General features: G+C 26.1%; 3 protein-coding genes across 5 annotated transcripts in view; 2 read left to right on the top strand and 1 right to left on the bottom strand.

The window, feature by feature from the left end:
* Positions 1–1,368: 1,368 nt before the first annotated feature.
* Positions 1,369–2,433, top strand: LOC129609648 (complex III assembly factor LYRM7). The gene is made up of 4 exons (XM_055521701.1): positions 1,369–1,498; positions 1,578–1,721; positions 2,054–2,135; positions 2,204–2,433. Exons 1-4 carry the CDS (start codon positions 1,475–1,477, stop codon positions 2,347–2,349), a joined length of 396 nt encoding a protein of 131 aa, XP_055377676.1. The 5' UTR covers positions 1,369–1,474; the 3' UTR covers positions 2,350–2,433.
* On the bottom strand, positions 2,358–4,305 carry LOC129609646 (peptidyl-prolyl cis-trans isomerase sig-7). The gene is made up of 2 exons (XM_055521700.1): positions 3,833–4,305; positions 2,358–3,769 (listed from the first exon to the last, which is right to left on the bottom strand). The coding sequence occupies exons 1-2, from the start codon at positions 4,224–4,226 to the stop codon at positions 2,448–2,450; spliced, it is 1,716 nt and encodes a 571-aa protein (XP_055377675.1). The 5' UTR covers positions 4,227–4,305; the 3' UTR covers positions 2,358–2,447.
* Positions 4,306–7,100: 2,795 nt separating this feature from the next.
* The window catches only part of LOC129609623 (protein Lilipod), a 34,834-nt gene continuing 29,883 nt past the window's right edge, over positions 7,101–12,051 (top strand). For all 3 annotated transcript variants that reach the window (XM_055521667.1, XM_055521666.1, XM_055521665.1), the window contains exon 1: positions 7,101–7,487. In XM_055521667.1, coding sequence (XP_055377642.1) covers positions 7,413–7,487 — 75 coding nt within the window. In that variant the 5' untranslated portion in view covers positions 7,101–7,412. The remainder of the gene's footprint in view (positions 7,488–12,051) is intronic.

Genomic DNA, 12,051 nt, shown 5'->3' with positions numbered 1-12,051 from the left:
TATTTGCACTAAATAGTTGCAACTTGAAAATACTTCGATGATAAACCAATTCTTGCACTCAGAATTATGTATATATTTATTCACGGTATGTATTATGTGTATAATATTATACATGTACCTATGCACGTAAATACATGGCAAAGCAATGGTTGGTACAAATTTGTAATATTAAGTTTGTTTTACGTACATATGTACATATGTACGCATTTAGTAAGGTTGAATTGGATTGATTTGGATTGAATTTTATCAAATACTTGTTAAAGTTAAATGAACTTAAATAAATTGTTAAAACGAATTCTACAAATATGTATGTATGAATGTGTTTTTTCTGCATTAATTTTTTTTTATTCGAGCTTTAGAGGTTGAAATGTAGGATTGAAAAAGCATTGTATTTCTGGGTAAAACAATTGTATTTTAAGCTTTCGTTTCACCCGGCAGAGGTTGAGAACTATCAGATTTTTTAAAAGTAAAATGGCGACAATTAAATTTTGTGAGAGTTGGGAACAGCAATCGGCTGATTTTTGTTGCGGTTACATATAATTTTTGTATTTAAATTATTAAATTTTGACGTAAAGTTTGAGCTCTATCAGAAAATACCAGTAATATATGTAAACTGTTCGTCATACCAAAACTGTATACTAAATATAATCTAGGAGCGTTTGAAAATTAAGCGAAATTGGATAACTAAATCTAATTCAACTAATCGAATTAGTATTTACAAATCAAATTTAATTTGGTCAAATTTTCTATCACATTTGTTGTTTTTTATAACATAATTGACGTATGAAATTTAGGTATGTTTATGAAGGTAAAAGTTGTGTTCAGTATAGTCTATATCTTTCAGAGATTTGAAAGATTTTTTTATGGTGCAAAGGCACTTCCTTCTCTTCAGTTCCAAATTAAATTCTGTTAAACTGCCGCCGTGCAATTTATTTTCCTTCAAGATATTTTAAAAAATTAAAACTCAAAGCTCCAAAAATTTAAAATAATATTGTTGTAATAACTGACAAAACATATTATATTATGTAAATAGGTAATTAACAAAAATAAAAATCAGCTGATCATACTTGTAGAACATCGAAAATTTTACTGCTGATCGTTTTTAATTGTTTCAACTGTCAAAAAATTGGTTGGAAAATAGGACAAGCTTCTATTTTTCTGATATTTAGTTTGATTATATTGGCTGTTTACAAATAAAATATGTTTCAAATTTTGATAGTTTCTAATTTAGTCACACAATTTTGTTAACAGAAACCAACCAGAATTCTTTATCCGTCTATTGTACTGATCTAGTAGGGCTATTGTACAAACATAAATGAACATATTTTAAAACGTCTACGCAAATCAAAAAATATCAAAATATCAAATTTTCAAAACCATATGGTACATGTATAGTATTTGTAAACAATAATAAAACTTTGAATAATATTTCCATTATGTAAACCATGATTGATTATATAGAAGAAATACGAAAATGGAAAATTTCTTAAGAAGACAGGTGCGCATTAACACAATTTATTAAAAAAACTTTTATAAGAAAAATGTTAGATATAATTGATGATATTATTGTATTAAAGGTTTTGGCACAGTTTAAAAAATTACATCAAACAAGAAAATTAATATTTAATGGAGATGAAAGAGCTCTTATAGAATCAAGAAAACTTATAAACGAAGGGTTTAAAAAGAATAAATACTTGAAAGAAAAATTAGAAATACAAAAGGTATGCTTTTCGTATTTAGAATAGAACTTTAATGTAGTTTAAATTATCAAGCTCTGTTTCTACTAAATGACATTGATTTTTTTTAAGCTAAGAAGAAATATAATATTTTTGTTTCTTTCAAGAACATATTTTATATATGTAACTCTTTTCAAGTAATAAAAATTAAAAAAAAAAACGAAAATAATATAGAATGTAGAAACACAAATTTATTGGAAAATTATTTTTTTTTGTTCATACCTCATCTTAGATTTTGAATTTTTCGTGCTTCACACTATATTAAAATTTGATAAATTTGATTTGTGATCATACTTATTTGAAATCACTTGTTTTAGGAAATCCAGTTTGCTATAGATGTAAGGAAAGAATTAGAAAACAATGTTATTCAAGCTGTGGAAACAAAACCTGGAGTTTATGGCACGTACTTCTTTAACAATTGAATTTTGAAATGAAGAAAAAATAATGAACAAATTTTTATTTTATAGAAGCCAATGTTCGAGATAACATTTTAATGGAAAATTATATGTTCAATCCAGATGCTGTTCTTACAAAACCTGCTAAAGGGAAAAAATGTTGCAATAGCGAAACTCAAGGTTCAAAAGAACCAAGTAATAATATTCAAAAAAAATAAAGCAGAACTTATCATGAATATATACATGTAATTTATTCTTACTTTGATAAAATTTATAATGTTATAAATTTTCTATTTGCAAAATTTTATTTGTCTATTTAAGAACTAGATCTTTTTTGGCGGCGGTGTTTTCTCTTTTTTTGTGGTGTCGATGTAGACGAAGATGAACTGCTAGAATCGCTTTCTGTGGAAGACTTCTTTCTATTGTGTTTTTTCTTTTCTTTTTTATGTTTCTTTGACTTGCTAGATTTTTTATTTTCTGCTTCATATCTTTTGTAAATTTTTTCTTTTTCCGAATTTCTTTTTTCATCTCTTACTTTTTTATTTGATGTTGAACTATTTTTTTTATCGTCATTTTTATCTTGGTTTTCACTCTTTTGAGAATCTCTATTACAAGATTTATTAAATTCTAATTTGTGATAACTGTAACTTGAAAAAGAAGACTTACTAATAGGAGAGCGCGATCTACTTTTTCGGGAATAACGTTTTTCTGAATAATCACTCCTTTGATTTCGAACTTTTTCATATCCATCTTTATTTTCATGATAGCTTGACTGAAATGATTTCCTATAGGGTGATCTATCCCTATGTCTTTCATATCTCCTATCAGAATATTTATTTCTACTAGTACCACTTTTGTACCCAAAGCTACGTGAAGGACTTTCTGATCTGCTTCTACGTTTTGAGTTTGAATTAATTTTGTATTGAGGACTTCTTGATTTTCTAGTTCTACTGGTCGTCATAAAGTTTTTGTTTTCTTTTCTAATGTTCTTATAATTATTAAAGTCAAGTTTTCTATCTTCTTTCCCTTCTTTATAAATTAAACCACGTCCTTTTCCTTTCCATTGGACTTTTGCTACTGATTGTGAAAAATCAACATGTATTCTTCTATCATCAATTAAAACATTATCCATTTTAAAATAAGCAGCTTCACAAGCTTTTTTATCTTCAAATTCAACAAACGCATACTGCAACGAATCTCCAGAAATTTTATCTTTTATAACTTCACATCCAATTACTTTTCCAAAACGGCTAAATATAATTTCTAAATCATCCTCTGTGGTCACAGGATTAAGTTTACATACAAAAAGGACATTTTCTGGTGGGGCAATATCAGCATCAGGCAAATCTCCTACAATTTCCAAAATTGTTGCTCGAGCTTTTGCTTCTCTCTCCGCTAGCATTTCTTGTATTTCCTGTGCTGTTTTTCCTTCCGTATCATCTATATCTTCATCAGCGGCTATCCTGCCATTTTTGAGCCTCTCCGCCGAAGGTGAAGGTGATCTACTGGGCACTCGGAGTCCGCGAGGATCTTCGAATGGATCTTCTAGAATAACAGTATGTGTAATTCGAATATCTTGATATGGACGAAATTTTTCATCAACTATAGCTTCGTTTAATTTTCTCAATACATCATGTCCTAGGATATCAAATCAAAAAGGCAGATATTAAAACTAATACAAATTAACTTTATAAATTTTACCTTCAACTACCTCTCCTATAACACAATGCATATTGTCTAAAGATATAAGATCTTGTCCAAGGGTAAAAAAAAATTGTGAGCTGACCATTTGTTTACCAATGCTGACCAACGATAGCAACCCCGATATATCATGTTTAATTTTTGGCAAATTTTCTGCTTCAAAGAAACGTTTATGCCGACCTTCAATAACTCCCCAAATTGATTCTCCTCCATCGCCAGCTCCAGTTGGATCCCCACTTTGTGCAATGAAATTTCTTTCAATATTATGGAACAAATTGTAGTTGTAGTATTTTAGTTTACACAATTTCAAGAAATTTAAGCATGCTTTAAATCTTTCTTCTATAAACAAATCAACGGTAATATCGCCTATTGTAGTTTCTATCACAACAGACATTTCCTTAAATATTGGAAAATATTTTTTAGAATAAAATATTTTTAATTTTTGTCAATGCACTAAATTTATAAACGCTTGAATTCAATCAAATTTGGTATGACTATGAAAACAAACAAGTATGTATGTTTGTACACACTTTTATTGCAACAGTCCAATGCAACTAAAACTAAAGATAGAACTAACGTTAAAACCTTAGGTAGTGTTTACACATAATACAAACTCTAAGATTTAGGACCTGATCATCTATCTCGCTATTTAACTAGGCAAGCGAGCGGAAAGTGAGTAGCTATTACATATTTGACAACGTAATTTTCGAGTGAGAAGAATTATTTGGTATTGCGTATCTCGTTTTTTCCGAAAATATATACAAAATTTATTCACTTTGTTTTTAAAAATGAGACATTCAGTCGATAATTTGAGAACAAATGCAAAAACAAAGTTGAAAAAATGAGGTTACTCATTGAATAATGAATTTATAAAAATATCCATAAGGAAAACGTAGAATTCTGTAAATAAAAAGTGAGGAGGAAAAGCGATATATGTACAAGATAAGGCTGTAAATCTGAATGGGATGACCGTCAAATATGTAAACACTGTCTGGTGTCAGATTTGGTTTTAAGGCAAATAATAAAACTTATAGGCTGCCATAATATTACTGCAACCCTGCGTCAACGACAGTCGCAAGTATTGTCTAAATGATTTTATATCCACTGATTTAAATAGAGTAAGTTATATTGCTGCGACATGCGAAACCGACAACCGCAAAATTTCAGAACATTGAATGTTTGTCGTTGCAGCATACGATGACAATTGAATAACAAAGGTAATATTTAATTTGGAAATAAAAGTTGCGAGAAAAACTGTGCAACGACAAAACCAAGGGTTCACGCATATGGAAACAAATATTAGCCACATAAAATATCACACACACATGGAAACAGATGATATCAAAAATACCGCAATTGGTGAAATTTAAGCAATTTTTTCGCTCTCAGTTAAATTCGTGGAGGTAATTTCGAATGATTCTCATTCTAACCATGTTTGCCAATTTTTGAATGGTACTTTAAACCGTACAAAAACTGTTTTTATAAACACTCTAACGATGAAATAAAATAAAATAAAAAATGAAATAAAATCTTTCTCTATATAGTCCCTTCACGATATAAAAATTAAATAAAGTTCACTTCAACAAGTGAATATAGTGCTTTTAAAAGCAATCTAATACATTTAAAAAATACGAAATAGATTGAATATGAATTATGTTTTAAATACTTAAAATATGAATTATTTTTTAAATAATTCATATACGAATATATTTCAAAGATTGCATACATTTAGGATGAGCAATGTAAGTAAAACAAAAATAGAACATAAAGCGTAGTTAACAAAATGCTCGAATTTAAGGGTCAATTTAGTGAGGCAAAAAAATAATGATATTTTTAAATAATATGGCATTCGTCGTCAGCTTCCTACATTCATAGAAATTTGGGCATGTTTCTTTTGGAAATATAAGGTGCCAAAAATTCAAATTTTTTAAAATTTCGAGAGGCGACAATTTGAGATGTGTTCGAGGGGAAAAAAAATTTTCCTTTCACGAAATAAACACTTTATTAGTGTCTGAAAGCTGGTAAAATTTCAGAGTCCTACAGTCTGAGGTATACGAGAATAACCAAATAAATAACTTATAATAACTAATAATAAACCCCGAGACTAGTTTAAAATTAATAACAAAAATTTCGAGAACCTATTTTTCTTTCACCAATATTTAATTTTAAATGCACTTTGACGTTACCGAAAAATAAATTATAAAAATATTTGACGGAAAATGGGTAGATAGCAAATTAGATAGTAAAGGAGTAATACCCTCTACTGATAGTCCGGATATGATTTTTGTACCTTCGTACTAGATACAATATATTTTTTAAATCTAAAAAATTATATTTAAATCTAGTACATATTTCATTTAGCACATCCTTTCATACTTAGTGGAAAAAGATCGTAGATGACGAATTTATACTAAGTTAAGCTATATTTATAAAAATTTTATATCTTTAACGTTTCTACTAGGTAGTGCTTTGGCATTTTTCTAACTTTTTTTGTAATAATTTTTTTTTTATTGCTTTACATATTACAGTGAGGTACGTAAAATATGTATTGAATTAAGAGTTTTGTTATTTCATATAAGTAAATATTGTGTTTTACTTTATTAATTTTTTATGTACCAATCTTTTAAGCCAAAGAAAAGAAATTTTGGTGGAAAAAATGAACTAAATTATGTACATTTGAAGAAAGAAAAGATCACATTCCTGTGCTATTAAGTTAAAATCAACTGCCTGCTAGAAATTAAAATTTAATTCGCTGAGAAATTTTTTAATTGTTGTTTTAAGTTCAAATTTAATTCTGTCTCGTGGAACTTTTTATCAATTATTCCGTTTATAAGCAGCCTGAAGCTCATTTCATGCGGATTTCGAGCTCATATAAACGCTACTTGACTTGACTTGAAAATCGATTGCATATACATGGAATGAGAGATTGAAAATGACAAATTAATATAAAATGCTTGTCAGCTGAAGTCAAACTCAAGTCGAATTATTTTAATTTGTGCATTTTATATGCAGATTTAAATTTTAAATTAAGTACTCGATCCGACATAACGAAGTATACGTCTATTGGTATCTATAATGAATTCGATATTTTCTGATAATAAAGTAGCAAATCTGATACAAATATTGTACAGTTAAAGTGTTTTCTAAGACTGCCAAATGTCAATTAATATTGTCAAGGAAAAATCAAACTACATAAAATGAAAAAGAGAAGAGAAGAGTCACAATCAGTTGAATTTATGATTTACAAACGTTCATATTATATTAAATTTGTGGTGATTCGAAAAAAAAAAAAATGGTTTGTGCGTATAATCTTTGAAGGAAATTTCAATAAAATTTTGTGATAGTGAAAGTGAAAATTTTTATAAAGTATAATTAATTATCAATATTTGGCTATCAAAAAAGTATTTTAACCATTTAATAAAAAAGAATAGCAAAAAAATGGTTACATAAAGATTTAAAAGAAAAATTCAAAAGTTTAATAAAAAAATATAAAGACAGTGAAGAGTGTTTTATAGAAATTTTGGAAATAAACCTACAAAATTTAATATAAAAAATTACATTTGGTTAAATTACTATTCTAATGGATATAGAGGAAGAGGAAGAAATTACCGACGATCGACTTCAAATTTTTCATAACACAGTTAGGGAGCATATAGTAAGTGCAATTGTGTTTGATTAAAATATAAAACAATGCATACACACTTTTAGTATAATTTTTGAAAATAACAATTTAATTACATTAAAAGAACATGAAAATATGATTTAATTGCTAACTGTTGTATGTAGTGTATGTATGTATATATGTAGGCTTCAGAAAAAGAAGCCCATATTGCCTACATACATATACATATATACATGTTTGCATATACTTTTGTATATCTATTAAGAAAAAGAAAATAAAAAAAACATATGAACATAGGTAGGTACCTAAAATAATATGTGCTTTAATTTTTTATTAAAGGATAGGACTTTCCCATCGTGGGTACTTACACAAATTGGGTTTAGCTAGTTTATTGATATTATAAATATTATATTGTTATTATATTTGCCTAAAATATTTTCTAAGTATAGCAATTAGGTAAATTGATAAAATCACATCTCTAAAGTAATATGCGTGGTAAAGAAAATTACTTTTATATAGTTATGCAAATCTTTCTGAATGCTTGTTTTAAAATAAAATGGTTAAAGCATCATTCGTTTACCTACAGTAGCAGTTTCATTTTTAATGTGTACATGTAGCTGTACCAACTTTAAATTGAGAAGAATAATAGTTTAGGAAAAAGTTTCGCTTATTGCGTTGCACTATTATATGTATATTTAGAATATTTTTTATTAGAAGGGAAGTTCCTATTTCGAGTTAGTTAAATGGTAATTTTCGAGTACGTAAATGAGTTTTAAAATTTTAAAATCGTTTTTCAAAACATAAATATTCAAATAAAGGTATTTATTTGTATAAATATTTAAAAAGTTTACTTTTAAAATAAATTTTTCTTTTCAATATGAACAGTTATCTCTATAATCAAAAAATATTTTACCCAGAAGTGTTTTTATATTATTAAGTTATATTAAATTAAGAAATTGGAAATAGCCACTTAATTTCATTAAATTTCATTACTTATTTAACTAAGTTATTGATTATCTAGTAACGTGGTACCTACCTACTGGAATTTTTATAAGTAAATGGCTTTGTAATTCACTTAAAAATATGTATAAAGACATGTTTAAGTTCCTACGTAAGTTAAAAATAATATTAAATAGTATTAAATTTCATTAAGGGAAAATTTCATTGGAGATATCCACATTATAAAGAAGTTATGAGAGTTTCCCCATGATTTATTGCTTTGACTTTTTTCAAAGCAGTCTCGAATACTTAGGTAGATAATTTTCACTGAATTACATCTAATTACATTGATGAATTAAAGAAACCTGGTAAATAAGCGAAACCTACAGAAATAAGTATGTATTTATGAGGATGCAAGTACCTAAACACAGGAAAAATAATATAACACAAAAAATTACTCATATTTCTATCGCTTAAATTAGACTTGTTTAAATTTTCGATTTTGATAAAAATTTATTTTATGAGGTCTGATTGTTCTTCAGCTTTCCAGAAAACTTTGCGAATATAAAAAATAAAACATGAATTAACAAAAATAGTTCATTTAAAAATTAATAGAAATTTATAAAGAGAATTAAGTAAAGTTAAAAAAATTTATTATAATTTTTTTGTTATTACCATAACTTTTTAGTTTTATTAGTAATTATATGTACTAATATTTATAGATTCTAATATTTATAGGCTAATATTTATATACATATTATTGTCTATATATACCTACTTAATTTTTTTTAGTGCATTAAACTAATTTGGTTATAATATTTTTACTCGAATTAAAAATTAAAATTTCTAGTTTCACAAACTTAAAACTTATTAAGTAGGCATAAATTTAATGGGTAATAAGTTAGTATCACTGATTCAATGAAAATTGGTTTACCGACTTGATTGTAGTCATTGAATCATTTCTTTCGGTAATTGCTTTGTGGCCAAAAGTGATTCTTGTTACTTAATAGTTATAGTAATTTTTTGGGGGCTCTTATACATATAGTCAGTCACACATCACATACACCTATACTTATATTGGATCCGTGGTACCTTTTGCAGTATTGTCATATTATTTTCAAGTATCCGAGCTTAAATCAGCAAAATAATTTATGGCCCATAAAGTATTATTTGCATTAATAACTTATCCAAGATATATTTTTGTTCCATCATCTTTTTTCATATACAAAATTACATCTTTTTAAATTTTACGTGCAAACCATAAGTAAGTGAATGAAATTTGAATTAGTTTCCTGATTTTAATAATTATTAAATTGCTAAATCTGTAAATTATATTCATACATTGATAAGTATGTCAGCGCAATCGTATTAAGTATTATATACATAAGTCTATGAATAAATTCGACGATAATTATATAAGGTAAGTGTAGCTAATACTGACAGTGGCGGTAATACTGACATATATGAGGTTTTTTATAATTATTAAGAGATTTTCTCTATACAACATATATATATTTTTTTATTTCTAGATTAATTCAAATTATCGCAATACTTCCTTTTATTTAGTTTTGAAATAACTCCAAAATATTGAACATAAATCAGTTTTGTTTCCATAGACATAGCAAAAGTGGGTTGCATTGGAGAATTTCTTATACTTTTTGCTTAATTTTTCCGATTTTGTTTTTATTGTTTTTTGACTTATTTGAGGGTTAAAAATATATGTATTTATATTAAATTAAATATTTTGATTATTTTTTATCTTATTTTATAAGTAATTCGAAGTAAAAACGTTAAATAAATAAGAATTTTAACAAATAATTTCTATCAGTATTAGGAACATCTAAAATTCGACCCTGCTTCTATTACTGACATATGTGTCAGTAATACGTCAAAAATCCGTATTTTTATAAATGCCGTCATTTTTAAAATATTTAAATTTTTATTTTCGTATTTATTTAATTAAAATCAAATTTGAATTTTCTTTCTTATGTCCGAATTCTGACACTAAGAATTTACTACAGGTTCGGAGTATTTTAGCTTTAAAAACTGGTGTCAGTAATACGATCTAAAGAGGGTCAATATTATGAACAAAATTATGTCAGTATAAAGTTTTAATTTTGATATTCATTTTAATTAATTAAAATAATTTCTTTATACTTTAAAATTGTTTAAGCTATTTCTGTCGAATGAAAATCGATTACATTTGTGAAAACTTATATCTGACTACGAGCTTTTTACCTTTTTAATAGTGATATTCGTCTAACAAATTGAGTGTCAATATTGTATACAATACTGTCAATAAAACAGTACAATTCGCTTTCTAAAAAAATGCTTTGAAATTACTGTAAACGTTAACGTCATAACAAATATCACAACGGAAATGGTTCTCTTTAAATAAGAAAAGGAGTCCTTTTTAATAACCCGAAATGTTGTTCCAAAAATTAAGAATGGGTTGCTCTCGTTACGTACTTAATACATAAATAGTCTTTGTTAAAGCAAAAAGCAGCTTTAGAATAGGCTTATTAGCAGCTTTAGAATATATTGATATGATTTCTTATAATTTCGTGTGATTGGTACATCATATTTTAGGTATTATTTATAAGAATACATCTGTAGCAAATATTACTTATAATACTTTATAAAAAATTATATAATTTCGAATTAGATTTTCATAAATATCTTTTAAAAATTTTTATTTATTCATTGTTGCATATTAAGACTACTAGCAAAAGTACATTCTACAGTAATAATAAATTCAAATCAGCTGAATTTCACATATTTTTACCTTTAATTCAATAAAAAATATTTTTTTTATTTTTGTTTGAATTATAATATGATAAATTTTTAATTTTTTTTTTAAATAAAATGAAATATCCGTAGAAATCCAAATTATTATTCCATTTTTATTGAATATTATCATTTTAACCATTTTAAACCATTATTCATATATAGAATATGGATTACAGCATATAAAATTACATTGTCAGTATTAGGAACACAAACTGTCAGTAATAGACACAAACATTTGCGGTTATGTCAATATTAGGAACATTTTTTCTTTTCGTCTATAATCGAAAAATTATGAATTAAAAAATATTTTGATTAAATAATTTTATAAAAAACATTATTCTCAATTATCCAAATTATTCAAAAAATCGGAAATGCGATCATTTATTGTGTCCCACATATAAAATATCTCACGCCAAAGTTGAATTTGTTGCGAAATATGTCAGTAATAGGGACACTTACCTTACACATGTGTATATACTTACATATTAGAATAAAACTATTTTTACCTCAAAAGTGCTAATTAAAAAACCGTTTCAAATTTATTTAAAACTATTTTGTTATTTTGAAAAATGATTGAAGACTTCTAAATATGCTTGTGTATGTATTTAAGTAAATACTTATATTATTTACAAAATCAAAAAAATCAGAAATACTCGGCATATTCAAATTTTTGTTTTTGTATCAAAGATAATAATATAAGCATGAAGATTAAATCTCGTAAAAACAATTTATTAAGAAATTTTAATGAAAAAATCAATCTGATAACGTAAATATTGCAATATTCATCTGATAAAGTAAATCAAAATTTATTTATTAATAAATGCGGCGAAATAAAGCTCATTTGTTCTCCTGTTGTTTTTAAGGTATT

This window comes from Condylostylus longicornis, unplaced genomic scaffold (assembly GCF_029603195.1).
Source record: "Condylostylus longicornis isolate FDR11 unplaced genomic scaffold, ASM2960319v2 ptg000040l, whole genome shotgun sequence".
Taxonomy (NCBI): Eukaryota; Metazoa; Arthropoda; class Insecta; order Diptera; family Dolichopodidae; genus Condylostylus; species Condylostylus longicornis.
The sequence above is the reverse complement of the archived record's forward strand: the minus strand, read 5'-3'. Positions and strand labels throughout refer to the sequence as shown.

What these genes read in the sequence shown, in the direction of transcription:
- LOC129609648 (XM_055521701.1), top strand. Translation starts at nt 1,475, where the DNA reads ATGGAAAATTTCTTAAGAAGACAG. An exon ending in AAAATTTCTTAAGAAGACAG is followed by an intron (nt 1,499 to 1,577) that starts GTGCGCATTAAC and finishes ATTGTATTAAAG; the next exon opens with GTTTTGGCACAGTTTAAAAA. An exon ending in AAAAATTAGAAATACAAAAG is followed by an intron (nt 1,722 to 2,053) that starts GTATGCTTTTCG and finishes CACTTGTTTTAG; the next exon opens with GAAATCCAGTTTGCTATAGA.
- LOC129609646 (XM_055521700.1), bottom strand. Translation starts at nt 4,226, where the DNA reads ATGTCTGTTGTGATAGAAACTACAATAGGCGATATTACCGTTGATTTG. An exon ending in TATAGGAGAGGTAGTTGAAG is followed by an intron (nt 3,770 to 3,832) that starts GTAAAATTTATA and finishes TTGATATCCTAG; the next exon opens with GACATGATGTATTGAGAAAA.